This window comes from Sceloporus occidentalis, unplaced genomic scaffold (assembly GCF_023333645.1).
Source record: "Sceloporus occidentalis isolate IW3139 unplaced genomic scaffold, rSceOcc1.0.p SCAF_14, whole genome shotgun sequence".
Lineage (NCBI taxonomy): Eukaryota > Metazoa > Chordata > Lepidosauria > Squamata > Phrynosomatidae > Sceloporus > Sceloporus occidentalis.
The window spans coordinates 16,778,262-16,796,963 of NW_028316994.1; the positions used below are offsets into that span (position 1 = coordinate 16,778,262).

General features: G+C 44.4%; 1 protein-coding gene across 3 annotated transcripts in view; it reads left to right on the plus strand.

Moving 5' to 3' along the window:
• Window positions 1–4,039: 4,039 nt before the first annotated feature.
• KCNAB3 (potassium voltage-gated channel subfamily A regulatory beta subunit 3) overlaps window positions 4,040–18,702 on the plus strand; it is a 46,325-nt gene continuing 31,662 nt past the window's right edge. For all 3 annotated transcript variants that reach the window (XM_089479617.1, XM_089479613.1, XM_089479614.1), the window contains exon 1: window positions 4,040–4,424. In XM_089479617.1, the coding sequence (XP_089335743.1) occupies window positions 4,108–4,424 (317 nt within the window). In that variant the 5' untranslated portion in view covers window positions 4,040–4,107. The remainder of the gene's footprint in view (window positions 4,425–18,702) is intronic.

The window sequence follows — 18,702 nt, forward strand, 5'->3', positions numbered from 1 at the left end:
AGAGGCTGGATGGCCATCTGTCGGGGATGCTTTGATTGTGATTTCCTGCATGGCAGAATGGGGTTGGACTGGATGGCCTTTGAGGGCTCTTCCAACTCTACGATTCTATGAGACCCTCTTTACTGTAGGAGTTACTGAGTGCTGGATTGTATCTGATAAGATTCCAGTCTATCAGTTCATCTCTCAAGACACCAGGTAGTTCCAGTAATGCAGGATGGCGATCACACAGCCCTCCAGATACTGTGGATCTGCAAGTTGTAAGTTGCAGCATTCCTTACGATTGGCAATGATGGTTAGGGCTGCTGGGAGTTTGCAGTCCAGCAACACCTGGAAGGCCTTCTGTGAGCTATTGTGGACCCCCTCCTATACTCCCACAGAAAGTTTACATTGTTCTTAAAACCAGTTTGTAACTGGTTTTTGTGAACACAAAACCTACACTGGCGGGAACATAATAATAATAATAATAATAATAATAATAATAGTTTATTTATATCCCGCTTTTCCAATTTTTGATCAAAGCGGCATACAAGTTTAAGTAAAAAAAAATCAAGATAAAAACAATTAAAACAGTATCTAAAAACAGTCACAATAACAATAAAGCAACAGGTTCAGCTGAGTGGGGAAATCCATAAACATCACAAGGTCGTCAAACCGAGGGGGTGAAACATGAAGTAACATCTCATGTTGGGAAGGCTTGAGAAAAGAAGAAGGTCTTAAGGTTCTTCTTAAAAGTATCTAAAGATGTGGTGGAGCGGAGCTCATCTGGAAGATTATTCCATAATCTTGGGGCCGAGATGGAAAAGGCCTGTTGCGAGGTCCTTGCATAATGTGCAGTTGGGACCTCTAGCAGATTCTTCCCTGCTGACCTGAGTGAGCGGGGCGGATTATATGGGGAGAGGCGGTCCTCCAAGTACCCTGGGCCCAAGCCATTTAGGGCTTTATAGGTCATAACCAACACCTTGTATTGAGCCTGGAAGCGCATAGGCAGCCAATGAAGATCTTTCAGGATTGGTGTTATATGATCTGACCTGGAACACCCAGCAACCAGTCTCGCTGCCATATTTTGCACTAACTGTAGCTTCCGGGTTTGGTACAAGGGTTGCCCCATGTAGAGCGCGTTGCAGAAATCCAATTGAGAGGTTACCAGAGCATGTACTACAGTTTCAAGGTCCCTCCGGTCCAGGTAGGGGCGCAGCTGGCGTATCAGCCGAAGCTGATAACAAGTGCTCCTGACTGCCGCATCCACCTGAGATGACAGCTGGAGCGATGAGTCCAGGAGCACTCCCAAGCTGTGAACCGAGTCCTTCAAGGGGAGCGTGACCCCATTGAGGACAGGATGACAAATCTCACCACCCGGACCCGGGGAACCTATCACCAGTACTTCCGTTTTCTCTGGATTCAAACTGAGTTTGTTTTCCCTCATCCAGCCCATTACCGACTCCAAACAGGCATTTAGAGGCGAGATGCCATCCCATGTCACTGCATCAGTCAGAGTCACAGAGAAACAAATTTGGGTGTCATCAGCGTACTGATAGCACCGCGCCCCGTGTCTCCAGATGATTTCTCCCAACGGTTTCATGTAAATGTTAAATAGCATGGGAAACAGAATGGCTCCTTGAGGGACACCAGATGTCAGTTCCCTCTTATTGGAGCAGACGTCCCCCAGCTGCACCATCTGGAATCTACCCGAGAGGTAGGAACGGAACCACTGGAGCGCAGTGCCCCCGATAACCAACTCCCTCAGGCATTCCAGAAGGATACCATGGTCAATGGTATCGAAAGCCACTGAGATATCCAAAAGCACTAACAGGGACACGCTTCCCCTGTCCATGCCCAGACGGAGATCATCGACTAAGGCGACCATGGCAGTCTCAACTCCATAGCCCACCCGGAAGCCAGTTTGAAATTAGTGTTCCTCTCTTCTGCTTTCTGTCATACACTGACCAAATCAACACATGACCAGAGCTTGAGGAAATTATCTTTTGGGGTTACAGTTCACAGAATCTCCCAGCCAGAACTTTTCCAAGCTTTGCAATTGCATGTGACATGAAGGAAACTACAAAGATAGATTTTAACTTTGTACGTGGGCTTCCCTCCAAGGAATCACAAAACATGTAGTCCTTTAACCCTCATTGATGTTCCTTGGAGTTGCCTGTAGATTTTTGTGGGTTTTTCAGGCTCTATGACCATGTTCTAGAAGAGTTTATTCCTGATGTTTTGCCAGCATCTGTGACTGGCATCTTTTCAGAAGAAGGTGCCAGCCACAGCTGCTGGCGAAACGTCAGGAATAAACTCTTCTAGAATATAGCCTCATAGCCCAAAACCCACAAAAAACTATGGATGCTGGCCATGAAAGTCTTTGACTTCAAAAAGTTGACTGTCTCCAGTACTGATTTCAAGGCTGTTGCTTTGACCAACCCATGAGGAATTCCCAATTCTTTTAAGACTGGAATTAGAGAGTAGGTGATTTCTTGGCTCTAGTGTTCACAAACATGCACTTTGTGACTCAAGGCAGTTACAGAGTTTTTAAAAAGGACAAGTAAAGCTGCATATAGCAATGTCTATAGAATTAGAATATAGAATTGTAGCCAGTAGTGGTTTGAGTGTTGGACTATGATGCTAGAGACCAAGGTTCGATAAATAAATCCTGCCAAGAAAATCCCATAATGGGTTTGCCTTAGGGTCACCATGAGTCGGAAACGACCTGAAGACACACAATATATACACACATACACATTCAAATATAAGCCTAGAAATTTTAGTCAAAAAACTGACCCCCAAAAACCGAGTCCACCTATCCACAGGTCAAGCTAGGTACTTTACTTTAACTCTTCTTTTAAAAGAACCATCCTCTGGTGAAAGACAAGAGTGTAATCTGTCTTAGAAGCACTGGCCTCCCCCACCCTCATCCATTCAGCCCTTACTGTGAGCACAAACGGTTATGACTGTAAGTTCTTTGGCATCGTTTTCATTTGCTTTGTCCTTTACATCCTTCTTCATGGGCCTAACATCGACTTATCCATGGGTCATGTCAAAGTACATAATTTTGGACACAGACCCTGCCCACAACTTATGCATGAGGTCAATTTATAGTTCAGTATATGTGGTGTGCATGTGTGTGTATAAATATTATATTGATTTAAAAACATAGATTAAGAACAGTACATCACTAAAACAGAAATGCATGACAGTCGCCCCTCCTTTCTTGCGGACTTGAGATCCACGTTCTTGATTATTCACGGAGGGACGGCCTCCGTTATCCTCAATGAGGCATGCCCCATACATGTGAGCATTTTCACGGGGGGGGGGGGGTCCAGAACGGATCCCCTGCGAAAACGGAGGGTCAACTATATATAGAACCATCAGTTCCCAAGTGCCAGCTGAAATAGAAAGGTCTTCACCTGACAACAAAAGGGCATCTGGAAGCAGCCTTAGCCTTCTTAGAAATAGTGTTCTAGAGTTTAGGTGCAACCACAGAGAAGGCCCTCTCCTGCATACCTGCCCAATGCGCCTGCAAAGCTGGTGAGATTGAGGGAAGCACCTGCCTCAAAGAGTTTAGCGTTTAAGCAGGCTCATTTAGGGAGACATGATCCTTCAGAAAGTCTCAGCCCAAGCCATACAACATCATGGAAGATATCTCAGGTGCAGGCTCATATCCAGAATACAGTCCTTTGTGCTTTCTGGCTTCCTGGAAACATGCACATACCCCTTTGCAAAAGAGTTTGCCACTCTTGTCTTGCTAGGAATTTGGCAGCAGTTCAGGTCAAAAGGGGAGTTTATGTAGAAGAGCCAAAAGCAGGGTGTGTGGGCAGGATTTGGTGCTTTAGGGAACACAGGCCAAGGAAATGGGAAGGGTAGCCAGGAAGGGGGGTCTACAGAGAAGGAGGAGGAGGAAGCTTTGCCAGGCCAGAGGCCGTGTGTCACCAGCTGCCAGGCCTGCAAATCCTCCACATGTTCCCTCCCCTGCGGGGCGGACGGGGGGAGCGACCAGGGAATCTCCGGGCATTAAGCACCGTGACTCCAGCTAAGCCACTGTCCTTGGCTGTGGTGTAGCAGGTGCTGCGGGCATCTCCGCCAGGCCCTTTTGCAGACCTCCTGGTGGGCACCATGTTTGCCAGCTCTTCCAGGGGAGGCCCAGCCCCCGTGGGCCGGGGGGCCGCCGGGGGTGGAGGGGGTAAGTTCAGTGTGGATGAACTCTATGGCTTGCCCAAGAAGAGCAAAGGGTCGAGAGGGGAGAGCGTCCGGCAACGGAGCCAGGCGGGTCAGGGAGGTCCAGCAGGGCGAGATGGGCAGGCGCTGAGTCCTGCCCAAATGGTGGAGGTAGCCAGGTGCCTGATGGAGAGAAGGCGAGTCGAGAGCTACCTCCTAGAAGCTGGTCTCAGTATCGAGGAGATGGAGACAAACCGGACCGGCATGAGATACAGGTATGTCGGCCACATTGGCATTGGCTAGTCAGCAGGGCAGGATAGTGGCAAAGTAATGAGGACAGATGAGTTCTGCAGGTGTTTCACATGTGGCAATTTGGAGTGCCATATTTTTATAAGAACTCCGAACAAGTTGCTAATTCTCAAGGAGGCATGGGGGGGAAGTGTTTTATTGTAATATGGGGGTAAAGGATAAGTGGATATTAATCTGAATGAGAGGACAGGGGAGTTCTGCAGGTATTTCATACGTAGCAATTGTAGCCTGCAGTATCTTTTTCAAAAAGAACTCCCAACAAGTTGCTAGTCCTCATGGAGGCTCAGGAAAGGAGTATATTATTTTAATCTGGATTTGGAAGACAGGTGGATTTTAATTGTGTTGTGAGCAGAGGTGAGATATGCAGGTTTTTTATACGCAGTAATTTGGGGCTGTTGAAGTGTTTTTTAGAAAGTTGCTAGTCTTCGTGGTAGCTAAGGAAAGGAGTTTTTGTTGTTATTTCCACTGGAAACACAGAGGGGGAAATCCTTTCACAGTGGTTTCTTTCTCCACTTAGTCTCTAATTCCCAGCCTCATATCTCATCTCTGATACTCTTCATGTGCAGAAGAAAAAGAAGGTGTCTGAATGACCATTTTAAAATGTGCAAGCAATTTTTCCAGCAAAAACAAAGCAGCTTCCAGCTTTTCTCCTCTGCTTGAGAACATGGTTCTGAAAGTGTCCTGTTGAGGCGTCTCCAATTGAAATGCGTTAGGCTGTAACTCCCATCATTCATTCACCCTCCTGCCTGGATGATGGGATTTCTTGTCTGATTTAATTGAGAGAAAGGAGGCAGTGCCATTTAGGGAGCACACACCAGTGGATTTTCCAATCACAGCTGAAAATCTTGGAAGAAAACCATTTTGTTTTCCAAATTAGCAAATGATTTGTATGTTTTCACTTCAAGAACAAGCGGCAAGAGTGGACCAAGGGTGAGACAAAAGCTAAGGGGTAGAACCAGAACTTGGGAAAGTTACTTCATTGGACTACAACTTTCAGAATCCACCTGCCATTCTGCAGTTCTCAGAGTTATAGTCCAAAACACTGACTTCCAAGCTCAGAAGAAAACTCATGCTTTGCCTCCAGAAGGTCTTGGTTCAGTCCCAGCATCCCTGGTTCAATGGATGGCAGAACTGGGAGGAATTTGCCTGGGAGCTGGGACAGCCATGACCATCCCAGAAGATAACACTGGTCTAAGTGGACCAATTGGTTCCCCCATGCCCATTTTAAGGTGAAAGCTGGTTCAGTAGCCTGAGACCCTGAGGTACAATTTCTTTTCCCTGGTGGGCCACTTAAGCACCAACTACTAGGGGTAACTTCATTGTCTTCCTGACACATCATGTATGTAGTCCTCTTGAGGACAGAGGGGGATGGTTGTTGTGCTGGAGATCAATAGCTGGCAAGGATTCTTTATGAATAATTTCCTATTGTGGCATGCCTGTAGTGTACCTGATACGGCCTTTGGGTTGTCATAAGTCACATTATTTGTGACTTATGGTGACCCTAAGGTAAACCTATCGGAGGGTTTTCTTAGCAAGATTTTTTTAGAGTGGGTTTGCATTGCCGTCCTCTGCGACAGAGAAAATGTGATGGGCCCAAAGTGCCCAGTAGGTTTCCGTGGCTGAAGGGATTTGAACTCTGGTCTCCTGGAATCCTAGTCCAACACTCAAACCACTACAACATACTGGCTCTTTTTCTGATTTCTCATACCATCTTTTAAGTACTGTCTTACCTGTATTGCTCTCACACTATTGTCATCCCTTGACACCACAAGGGCACACCTATGGCCGATGGAAACAGCTTCTTTGTGTTATTCTGTGCCTCACATTTTCACACAGTCCCTATTTAGGACACCAAGGAAAGAAATCAGAACACAGTGACCTTGCTGGGAAAAAGATTTAAGGATCTTGGTCTGTTCAGCATCTTCAAAAGAAGGTCAAGAAGCTAACTAGAAGACTGGCTGTCGGAGGGAGAGAGTGGGTTCAAAGGGTCCGTTTAATCAAGAAGCAAACAGCTGAATGAACCAGCAGCGCAAGGTTAAAGCTGTACCAGCATCACTGAGGTTTTGATCAGTTGGTGCCTTGAACATCAAATGCAGGAAGCTTTAAGAAAATGGCATCACCCCATCTAGCGGGGTAGTTTCTGACCCTTACTGTTTTGGAGGGCATGTGCAGACTTGAACCACTGCTGGATGCATGCTTTTAAAAGACAAAAAATAACTTTTTTTCTCTTTCAAATACCCTTTTTCTTTCACATCATGGGGTTAGAAGTCGTGGCTTGACCTCCTCCGTGCTCAGATTTAGCAAGATCACACCTGGTTATGTCCTAGTTTCTGTTCACCTTTATGACAGAGGGCCTTTGAACCTGGATCTTTTATAAAACACTTGTGGAGCTGGAACAGGAGAAAACGTGAAAGAATTCAGTTCCTTGACAGAGTGGAAAACAGAAAACTTCCTTCCTTGTTAAATTTTTGCTTGGTATCTCTTACTGTTGCCATTGCCCTTCCTCTGATATAGTATGCCAGATCGGCTCCATCAGCCGTCAGGATCTGAGAAAATCACCCACCCAACCAGTTGCCCCCTCCTTCTCCCGAGTTGATAAGATAATATGGATATAAAACATCCTTTCCCATAATAATTTCATAAGCCTGCTTGATCCCTGACAAAACTTGCATGCGAGGGAGTGATTTTCTGTTGCCAGCAATGGTTTATCGCACCAATGAAGCTGTCTGAGATTCATTGCTGCTTCCCTTAAATTGCTCCCTCCCTCTCTCTGGTTGGCTTCTCCCACTTTTGATGCTGCTCTTTCTTTCAAGTTTTTAATTTAATTCAACCAGGCCTTTAAAATTAATTGGCACTGATTCAGTTATTAAAGAAGCTATCATACGAAACAACAATGTTTTGAGGAATGAGGCATCAACACTCAAACGTTCTTAAGCATTGGAATATCAGAGTATATATCTGGGAGAATGAGCAGGTACTCCATTAGACTTTTAGACTATTTAGTATCTGCAGTGATAGATGCACAAACAGACACAGGGAAAAACATAGACATCTCAGTGTCTACCAGTGGTGGAACTGGGCCTCTGGCTGGTAAAATATGTACCCCTCAAAGGAAGGCTGATGGAAGACAGACTTCTAAAGGTTATATAGTGCAGAAGCAAGCAAGAAAAAGTGCCCAAGTGGAGGCCATCTCCCTCGCTCCAAGTAGCTATGGTAAATGTACAAGCTGGTTAGTAACAGAGGAAAAACTGTATGCAAAGTGATCTTGTAGCACCTTTGAGACTGTGTAGTGTAGAAGAAATGTTTGATTCCCTGCTCAGCCATGAAACCCACTGGGTGACCTTGGGCAAGTCATATACTCTCAGCCTCAGGGCAAGGCAATGGCAAACCCCCTCTGAACAAACCTTGCCAAGAAAACCCCACAATAAGTTTGCCTTAGGGTCGCCATAAGTCAGGGACGAATTGAAGGCACACCGCCACTACCGCCGAATGTATTAATTCACTGCCTCAGGATGTGCTGAGCTGCCACCAACCTGGGCAGCTTTATGGACCATAAAGTGATAAAATGGCTGCCACTACTGATGGCAGTTGTATGTTGTCTACATCAGTGCTACTTGGGCTCTCTGCTGTGGGGGACCGACACTTACTTCTTCCTGATGTGCCGGGGATTAGCACCATATCTGTTCCCATGGGGTACAACAGCTGTTTCTTTCTTTCCTGGAAACTCTCCAGCGATTGGCAGCCAATGACTTGGAGACCAATGGCACTGTTCCAGGGACTACACCTTTGAGGAGATCCAGTCTACTACATGATCAGAAGCAGCCTATCTCTAAATAGCAGAAACAAAATGTGGCAGCAGAGAAGAAATGCAGTGAGGTTTTGTTTGTGAGCTTCTATGGGGGATTTGGATTGCCCCCCCCCCCCAGAAAACAGGATGCTAGACTAGATAGGCTTTTGGTGTGATCCAGAAGGACTGTTCTTATTTGTGCAGAACATCCATGGTTCAGCCTCACCATGATAGCTTTGTCCATCATCTGTTCACTTAGCGGCAGTCGCTTTGTCTTCCTTCACCAGCTTTGTAACCACCCATAGTTAGTGGCTGGCTACCATCAGGAAAGACAGTGTCTTGCTTTTTTGCAGCATTTGACTTTTCATTCCCTTCCTCGGTTTCTTTACACACTACCCAGACAACAATACTTTCAGCTTTTTGTATTCATCACAAGCTATTTGTAGTAAATTCCATGCTGCCACGTTTCCTTTCCTTGTGGAGGTGCTTCAAAAAGACTGACAGCAATTGGAAAACGGGATTAAAAATGATTCTCCACCTGCAGCCACCAAATCAAACAAAGACCAAGTGGCAGTAATTCCAGAAGGAGAAGGCAGGCAAAGGACAGTAAGCCAATCAGAATTTTTAAAAATATCGTTTTGATCCCAATTTTCTCTGACGGGTGAAGCACTATTTAAGGCATATGGGGGCTATTGTCCTGTTAATCTCATTTGCCTCCCAGATATCACATTACTGCATTAGCCCTTTAGTTAGTCGTTTCCTCTTCACCAGGGGCTGGCATTGTAGTAGCTGACTTCTTCTTTGCAGCTAGAATTACTTGTTCAGTTTTTTTTTTTAATTATTATTGCATGTAAATATCAAACGTATATATTGCACTTTCAGACTGCATGGCCCTTTAAACAGCATTAGCCTGGGAAAGTTACTTCTTTACACTCAGGGTGACCAGGTGTCCTAACTGCAAAGGAGGACAAGGCACTGCAAGAAAAAATCAAGAAAAATGTAGGACACTTTGAAATAACTGATAAGAACACTAATAGAAATATAAAATCCTACGAAATTCCTCCTGGATAGAAGGTTGAAATGTAGGATGTGTCCTGGAAAAGGTGATGTCTGGTCTCTCTCTTTACACTACAGCTCCCTGAACCTCCCAGCTGTCATGGCAGTGGACATGCTGGAAGTTGGCGAGTTGCAGTCCAAGAAGGTAACTTTCCCAGACTCTGGGCAGGGCCTTATCAAAGGGGTGTGTAATCAGGGACATAGCAAGGATTTTGGGAAGGGGGGGCGTCCAGACTAAGTTCCACCATTATAATGGGGCTTGGGTGCGGCGGTGCAGCAGCACGCACCATTCATTTTATCTAGTTGTTGTTTTAGGGTTAGCTTCATTTTAATATAAATTGAAAATAGAATTCACTTGGTTAATTTAGTGGTTGAGCAGAAGAATAAGTGTGTAAGTCTGACATTATGTAAAACTTCCAGTGGAGAATTAAAATGGTAATACTTTTGGGGGTGGAGGAATAAAAAATTAAGCAAATGAATAAGCAGTTTATCTTATGCTGCACAAGGAAATGGGTTGGTAAGAAGCCTTTGACCAAAGAGCAGGAAAAAATTAATGGCAATAATGCAACGGATGGGAGGGAAACCATCAATTTAAAGGACAGGAGCTCTTTTTTTTTATGGGTATTTGAGTGGAAAAGTTTATTCCGATCATTCAGATTTGCTGATTGAAAGCTATACTCCCAAGCTCACTCCCGGGAGCAAGGGCCATTAAACTACATGTGGTTTTTTGCTGTGGAAATGGGCAGCCATCCCGTTGTTGATGATGATTCATCACTCACTTGTGGAACACCTGTTGTGTGGGCAAAATGTCTAGGTTTCAGCCCCAGAAACATCTACAGAAACAATTTCTGCTGCTCCAGAGACTAGAACGCGGAACAATGGATGCAAACTACAAGAGAAGAGATTCCACCTCAACATTAGGAGGAACGTCCTGACAGTAAGGGCTGTTCAACAGTGGAACAAACTCCCTCGGAGTGTAGTGGAGTCTCCTTCCTTAGAGGTCTTTAAGCAGAGGCTGGATGGCCATCTGTCAGGGATGCTTTGATTGTGATTTCCTGCATGGCAGGGGTTGGACTGGATGGCCCTTGTGGTCTCTTCCAACTCTATGATTCTATGATTCTATTATAATATGAGGAGGGAGAACCTTTCCAAAATCTCCTATTCAGTGGTGTGGTTTGAGGGCTCTTTTTTCTGCTCCTGGCACCCTCCTTGGCTCACACAGATTGCCCAAAAACAAAGCAAAAAAGAAGTGGAGATGGTCAGAAATGCACTTTTGGTTCTGAAAATAGCTATTTGTTAATATAAAAGAATGCATAGAGTCTTCATTACTATGTATCTTCCAGTTAATGCCAATGTAGGATGACCTTCTCCTGGGGTTTCCTTGGTCAGATTTATTCCAAGGAGGAATATTGCTATTGGCTGAGAGAGTGGGACTTGGCCAAGGGCACCCAGGGGGTTTCCACGGCTGAGTGGGGATTCAGATCCTGATCGCCTGGAGTCTTAATCCAACACTCAAACCACTACATCACAGTAGCTCTTTGCCTTTCCCCACTTTCCATTTCTGGTTTCCAGGAACAAGCCATGATTATGAAATTGGCCATTTTGTACCACCTTCAAAGTTCTCTAAGACCAACCATAATGGAATATTTACAAACACAATTACAGTTTAAATTCATATACATATATATATATATATATATATATCAACAATACAACAAATTGTATGTTACATTTTGACATATCTGCACTGTCCCAAAAGCAATGAGGCACCACTGAAGGATTTGACTGCAGGACTCTTCTGTTTGTGCTGGTCGGCAGACTTCCAGATGCAATAAAACCCTAAATAAAAAAATCCAGAATAGATACAAATGCAATATAGAAATGCCACTATATAAAATATTCACCCCTTTGGTTCCCTTCTGTATTTGTTGTTATTGTGTGCCTTCAAGCCGTTTCCGACTCATGGTGACCCCAAAGGTGAACCTATCGCAGGGTTTGTTGGCAAGTTTCTTCAGAGGGGGGTTGCCCTTGCCTTCCTCTGAGCTGAGAGAATGTGACTTGCCCAAGGCCATCCACTATATATGTAACTGAAAATTCTAGTACCTTATTCAAGGTTTTAAATAAAGACCTGCTCCTTAGCCTTAGCAATTGCAACTCCAGCTCTGCAGCTCTTTCTGGACTCAGCTAGCAAGTATAGCCCCTGTATGTAGGGTTTCCCAATGCACTGGGCCAAACCCAGAATTCAGCACACTGTGAGGGTAGGATATAGGAGATGGATCTTCAGCTTTAAGATTCAATAATGGACCTATGATAGAAGGAAGGCAGGGTTTTATTGATAACATCCAGATTGTCAGTGGTCTTTACCTTCACATGCAGCAGATTGCCTGCAAGCGGATTTTTGGGGTTCCACCACGCACCCCACTACAGCAATGTGTCACCTCATTATCTTCATTCTGTCATTTTCTTGGTGCTGGTGGAAACGGGAAGCATGTCAGGCTGAAAGTACAGCAAAGCATTTCCAGCTTCAGCGTCAGTTCAGATGAGGCACCTCACTGATCATGTCAGATCCCATCTCCCAGGATTCACTCAATCCAGCTAACAGTTCAGAAAGACCACGCATCCTGCCAGGTTCGACGAAAGCAAACCACCTTGCTGTCACCCCTAACATTGGCGGAGGCTTAAACTGGTTCCTTCTTCCTCGTTCCATATTTACATGAGACATCAAAAGACAGACAAGGGATTGAGACTGATAAAGATGTGTGGCTTTTAATAATAATTTTATCTTGACAGGGAGAATTTTCTGATTATGACCATATCCAACATGGGGTATTTGCCAGCTGAATTTGGGGTGCATTTAAATCTCATGCTGTTCTTCATCTGGATTTGGCTGCTTCAAAATTTCACGCAAATAAGGAACTGGGAATAAGCTTTATCTCAAACTCACAGGAGATTCTACTGTGTGTTAAGCAGGTATCCTTTGAATGTGTCTTTATAGAAAAATATACATGCAAAATAGGAATGCTTGTGAGTTATTGCTTTGCACTTTTTTTAAAAAAATGCAGATAGTAGGTTGAATAAGAGGGGAAATGCCCATCATAGTATCAAGGTAGCAGTTTTGCAGATGAAAGAAACTGCAGATTGTCTCTGATACAAGTTTATTTCTAAAAGGACAGGAACCAACGCTATCAAAACTTGAGACCCTTGAAAGCATTGCCTGAAGGTGACAAGAGAGAGAAAACACTGGATCTTCTGACACAGTTGTTTCCTTGTTTGTTTTTCATCTGTATGTGTAAATATGGGTGCACAGAGATAATCTAATGTGACTTTGGTGTGACCGTCTAACTGTAAGATACGCAATCTGGCCTGGGAACCTGAGAATCAACCTTAACGTCAGTTCTGTCATCTGTTGAGTCCAGCATTATTGTCTCTGACCTGCAGAGTTTTCCAGAGTGCTAGGCAGAGAAAACCCTTTGCCATCACTCGCTACTGATGTTGCTAGTGGTTAAGTCTGGGACCTTCTGCACCCAAGTTATCTATTGCATCTCTGACCTTTGGTTGCTTTCCTGAACTTTTCACCACTGTATTGATGCCTGTAGGATTTCCCATTTCTTAGAAGCTTGTATGGTAGGATCATCAAGTTGGAAGGCACCGCAAAAATAATCTGTTCCAATCCCATGCCAGTGCTGAAATCCACAGTGAAAGCAACTTGGGGAGATATCCAAGCTATGTTTTAAGACCACCAGCAAAGAATTCCACCACTGTCTGAAGCAGCCCATGTTCCAATGCTGAACACTCTTACTATTGGAAAGTTCTTCCTAATGTTTAGTCAGAGTCTCCTGTCTTAGAATCATAGAATCATAGAGTTGGAAGAGACCAGAAGGGCCATCCAGTCCAGCCCCAGTCTGCCATACAGGAAATCGAAATCAAAGCATCCCTGACAGATAGCCATCCAGCCTCTGTTTAAAGACCTCCAAGGAAGGAGACTCTATCACCCTCCGAGGGAGTGCATTCCACTGTCGAACAGCCCTTACTGTCAGGAAGTTCCCCCTAATGTTCAGGTGGAATCTCTTTTCCTGTAGCTTGCATCCATTGTTCCTGGTCCTGTTCTCTGGAGCAGCAGAAAACAAGCTTGCTCCCTCCTCAACATGACCTCCCTTCAAATATTTAAACAGGGCTATCATATCACCTCTTAACCTTCTCTTCTCCAGGCTAAACATCCCCAGCTCCCTCAGTCATTCCTCATAGGGCATGGTTTCCAGACCCTTCACCATTTTAGTCACCCTCCTTTGGACACATGGCTCCACTTTCTCAATGTCCTTTTTTAATTGTTTTGCCCAGAACTGGACACAATATTCCAGGTGGGGCCTGACCAGAGCAGAATAGAGTGGCACTATTACTTCTCTTGATCTAGACACTATACTTTTATTGATGCAGCCTAGAATCACATTGGCCTTGTTAGCTGCCGCATCACACTGTTGACTCATATTCAACTTGTGGTCTTGTTGTTTGAACGTGCTGGCTTAGGTTCTACCTTCTGGAGCAGCAGAAAATAAGCTTCTTCCACCTTCTATGTGATGACATCTCTTCACATTTTGGAAGACAGCTGTTATAGCACCTTTCAGCCTTCTTTTCTTCAGGACAAACCTTCTTTTGCAATCATACACAGCACTCAAAATTCTCTCCAAAATGTACCATGGCAAAGATGTCAATCTCAGACACAGCTAAGAGGCAGGGCACTGTCTAGAAAGGTCCAGGCACTGTTCTCTTCAAATAACATATAATAACTGGCACACACTTTTATTTTCTTTATTTCCTGATACAGCAGCTAACAAAATCACTGTAGTCTTTTCCCACCCACTCTGCCTCATCCTCTCCACCTACTCAGGGGACACTTTACATCTCTGCCATTGAGAGATAAAGAGGGCTGAGGGCTTTTGTCCACTTTCATATGCCTTTTGTTTGACCTTATTTCTTGAACTTGCAGCAAGGCAGATGTCCACATGGCTGTGGGGAGGTGATGGTGGAGAGGTAAGAGCTTAATCCAACCACTATCACACTACTCCTCCTTGTATCTTCATTGCTATACCCATGATTGCAAAGCAAGCACATCCACCATGCAGCCCTACAAACCCTACAGTCCCAATGCTTTGAGGGTCCCTCTGCAGTGCACTCCACCCCAAGCCAAGAGGGAAGTCCTGGAGAGGAAGAGTGCAGCCCCACTGCACGCTTTAGACCAGCGGTTCTCAATCTGTGGGTTGTGACCCCTTTGGGGGTCGAATGACCCTTTTCACAAGAGTCATCTAAGACCCAGGTTTAGTGTCATGATCTATAATACTCTAGTGAAGTGGTTCTCAACCTGTGGCATTAGGAAGGTTGAGAACCACTGCTCTAGACCCACATCCTTGAGAGTGGACTAGGTAAATTCTTGACTAGCCCAAGAGTGGCCTCTTGTATGACCCTTTCTTGAAATACAGCTTAAAAATGGAGGGGGAGACATTGAGAATGGGCATGTGTCCAGGGAAGGTAGGTAAATGATGGTTAGGGATGTCTCTGTCGCCATGGATTCTCTGCCCACTTCTGAGGAAGAGATCGTATGACAGTTTGTTTATTTATTTATTTATTTATTTATTTAGGTATTTATATCCCGCCCTTCAGCCCTAATGGCTCTCAGGGCGGCTTACAATTATTATTTTTAATCAGACACTTCCCTGCCCTCAGGCTTACAATCTAAAAGACACGAAACAAAAGGAGAAGGGAATGGTGGAGGGAAAGGGGATGAGGTCCAGTGGCTCTTCTCTCCCTCTAAGGCCTGGACCAAAGCAGATGGATTGGAGGGAGGGCTCTTCCTTCTTCCAGGCTAGTCCTGATGGAGCTGGACCTGCCTGGTCAACTCCCTCTCAGGCCGGCAGATGGCAGTTGTGGAGGGCAGAGTCTCCTTCCTTCAGGCTTAGTCCTGTTGCCTTATAAGAAGTCTCAGCACACCCTCTGATGATCCTAATACAGCAGGGAGAGTCCTGATAATCCTATACCATCCCACTTTGTCAGCTTTTAAAATGACCCAGCTTCTCTCTCCTTCTCCCCCAACTTCCCCCCGTTGTTCTCAGCTTACTTCCATCACTGCAAACTGAGTTGAAAGTGAAAAAGTAGTTTCCACTAAATTAACTCAGCAATGGTGAGAAAAGGTGGGAGCAGAATCTTGTCCTTCCCAGGAGGCACAGGGGAAAGCAAACTGCTGCAGACGTTTCCTAGCTTGCCGCACTCCGATGTTGCTTGGCCACATGTGTCCCAGCTTTCATATTGGAGAGTATGCCAAGAAAACTCCATGATAGGCTCACTTTAAGGTTGCCTATCGGGCACAAAGTGAAGACACACAACAAGAACAACAGTTCTAACTGTCAGGAGCTCCCAAGCAGGGATAGGGAACCTCAGGCCTTGGGACTGAATCTGGCCCAGCTGGGGCCTCAATCTCCAGATGGCCAGAACCCCTTTCCTTGTGGCACCATTGTTTGGCAGCTTCTCAAATTCTGCATAGTTCCCTCCACCCAACGCCTGCTCATGAGAAGCCAGAATCCTTCTCCCAAGGGATGCCTATTGACAATATGAGCCCCTAGTTAAAACATGTTGGCATTTTTGTCCCATGAAATGATTTGAACTGGTTGATTGATATCCAATTTCCCCCCATTTTGGATGGACTCAAAGTGGCTTACAATGTAATTTAAAATAAAATAACAGCTTAAGACAATATATAATACCATTTTTTAAAGATATTCAACATGGCAGATAATCAATTAAAACGTGACAAACAGTTCAGAAAAACATTCAAGAGCATAGTAAAGATTTAAAAATACAGCACACAGATATTAAAAAAAATCCTTCAGCCACCAGTAGCCAAAAGCTGACATTCCATTTAAATTTACAAAATCAATAAAGGTATTTCCCCGCCAGTGAAATGACGGCAGAGAAGGGGCCAGTCTAGTTTCCCATGGAAGGGAATTCCACAATCTAGGAACAATGGCCAAGAAAGCCCTTTCCAGTGTCCATCCCCAGACAGCTCTCAGGATGGTACAATTGCGAAAAGGCCCTTCCACAAAGATCATAAGACTTTGGACAGTCTTATATGCCCCTGATCTTTTCTGAAAATGAATTTAGCTGAAAGAGGTTCCCTACTATGCTGTAGGGTTTCAGATCCTCACACTCAAACAGCTGCAAACACATTTTGAAATTTGTTCAAGGACTACTGGTCCAACTCTATACAAGGTTACTTCATGTGTCTCTAAAGGAGCTTTCTCCAGCCTTATGACCTCCATCTGTGTTGGGTTAGGACTGCTGGAAATCTTTTTAGCCCTTGGGGGTTTTATTGTCAGTCCTAACCAATGGGCTTTCCCTCCAGCACCTTACTCACAGTGCCAGCAACTCAGCCTGTGACCTTCTCCATGCAAACCAGATGCTCTACCATTGAACTGCAGTCCTCCCCTAAAAGATAGATTGCGCTACTGAAATTCAACCCAGTATTTCAGTACTAAAAATGAACCCTAAAACTGAACCACACAGCCAGCAAGACTTCTAAAAAACAAACAAAAAAGGCTAGGGAAAAGGAAAGTAACAGCAAGACTGGTTCTTTGGCTTCCATGGCATCACTTCATGCAAATGTCAAGCTTTATTTGACTATGCAGAGCAATAAATCAAGCCAAAGTCCAGCTTTTACAACTGCATCTCATTCATTACTGAATTTTTAAAATAATAATAGCTAGATTTCCCACCTACATTGCTGAAAATGAACATCTCACAGGTAAGACCCAATGTTCCTATTCATTGGCCACCATTGACTTCTTGTTCATTCACTTTCTGTTCTCCTCAGTGGCCCCTAAGCTGGAGTGGAGCTGATTTTTATTGGAGCTATAAAACGCTAGTGCTTTCATCCTTCCTAGCAGATCCTCTCCATCACCATGAAGGAAGCAGAGGCAGCTGCATCCTTAAGAACAGCAGGAGTGGGTTTTTAAAAATGCAAATGGAGCTGTTAGGAGAGCCTCCCAAAATGGCACTGAGCTTAAGCAGCTGCCAGCAAATTTCAAAAGGCCCTGGGTTCAAGGATCCTATATGTCCATATTGTATCTTTCTAAACCAGCCTTCCCCAACCCAAAGCCCTATAGGTCAGCTAGGCTACAATTTCCAAAGTCTCCTCAGCCCTATTCACAGATAGCAATGACGAACCTGTAACCTTTTTCATGCAGACCAGCTGCTCTGTCATTTAACAACTGTCCTTCCCCCAAAAGGGGAATTTATACCCAACATATCTTGAGGACGCCAAACTAGAGAGGGCTCATTTACGGCAGACCTGCCTGGCACAGAGGTGGTCTCAAAAAGAAGGTGCAGATCTCAAACATGCACAAGAATTGGCCTGCTTCCAAATTAGCTATTTGCATGGATCTTCTTCCACTGTTCACTTCCTAAATGTGTAACACATATGATGCCATTGTCATCACACTGTAGTTCAGTGTCATGGCATAGTGGTTTGAGTGTTAGATTACAGTTCTGGAGACCAAAGTTCAGTTCCTAGCTCAGCCATGAAACCCACTGAATGATCTTGGACAAGTCACACTCTCTCAGCCTCAGGGGAAGGCAATGGCAAACCTTTTCTGAACAAATCTTGCCAAGAAAACCCCATGATAGGGTTGCCATAAGTCAGAAACGATTGGAAGGCACACAACAATAACAACAATATTCTATCTTGGTCCCCTCCCTCCATTATATTTAGACCTGGCTTATTTGGATGAGGCTGGTTTGTCTGTTTAGTAACATCCAGGAGTAGCCATGTTGCTCATATAGCAAAGTATAACAACATCCCAAATCCACAAAACAACGATACCTTTATGGAGCTTTGAAAGCTTGCAACAAGTATTTTGTGCCTTTGAGTTGGCCTGATAAAGGTAATAATGCGTTGGGGCCATTTTAATCATATAAACTCCCTGCCCAGCACTGGCAGGTAAACCAATATTGGGACATTTGAGACCCTCTGCACCTTTTGTTAAAGCCTTGTATTTTCTGTCCGCATTATTGTTTGCTATTCAATGTGGTGCCAACATGAATACATGAATGAAAATGATCAAAAAAAAGTATAAATTTCAAATATCAAGCCTTGGTTTTCCATTTTTTATAAGGGACACCATTTTGCTGTGTCATTATATTCAATGGGACTTGAGCATACATGGATTTTGTTTTCCACGGGGGATCTTAGAAGCAAACCCCAGCGTATAACAAGGATCCACTGTATTGGCCAATAGTCCCTGAATGTCAATTCTGAATTTAATCAGGGATTCCTTCTCATTCTTATTGGTGTTTCATTCTATTTATGACTCAGTTATGCCATTCAAGCAGTCATTGCTGAATAAGACAGCGCTATA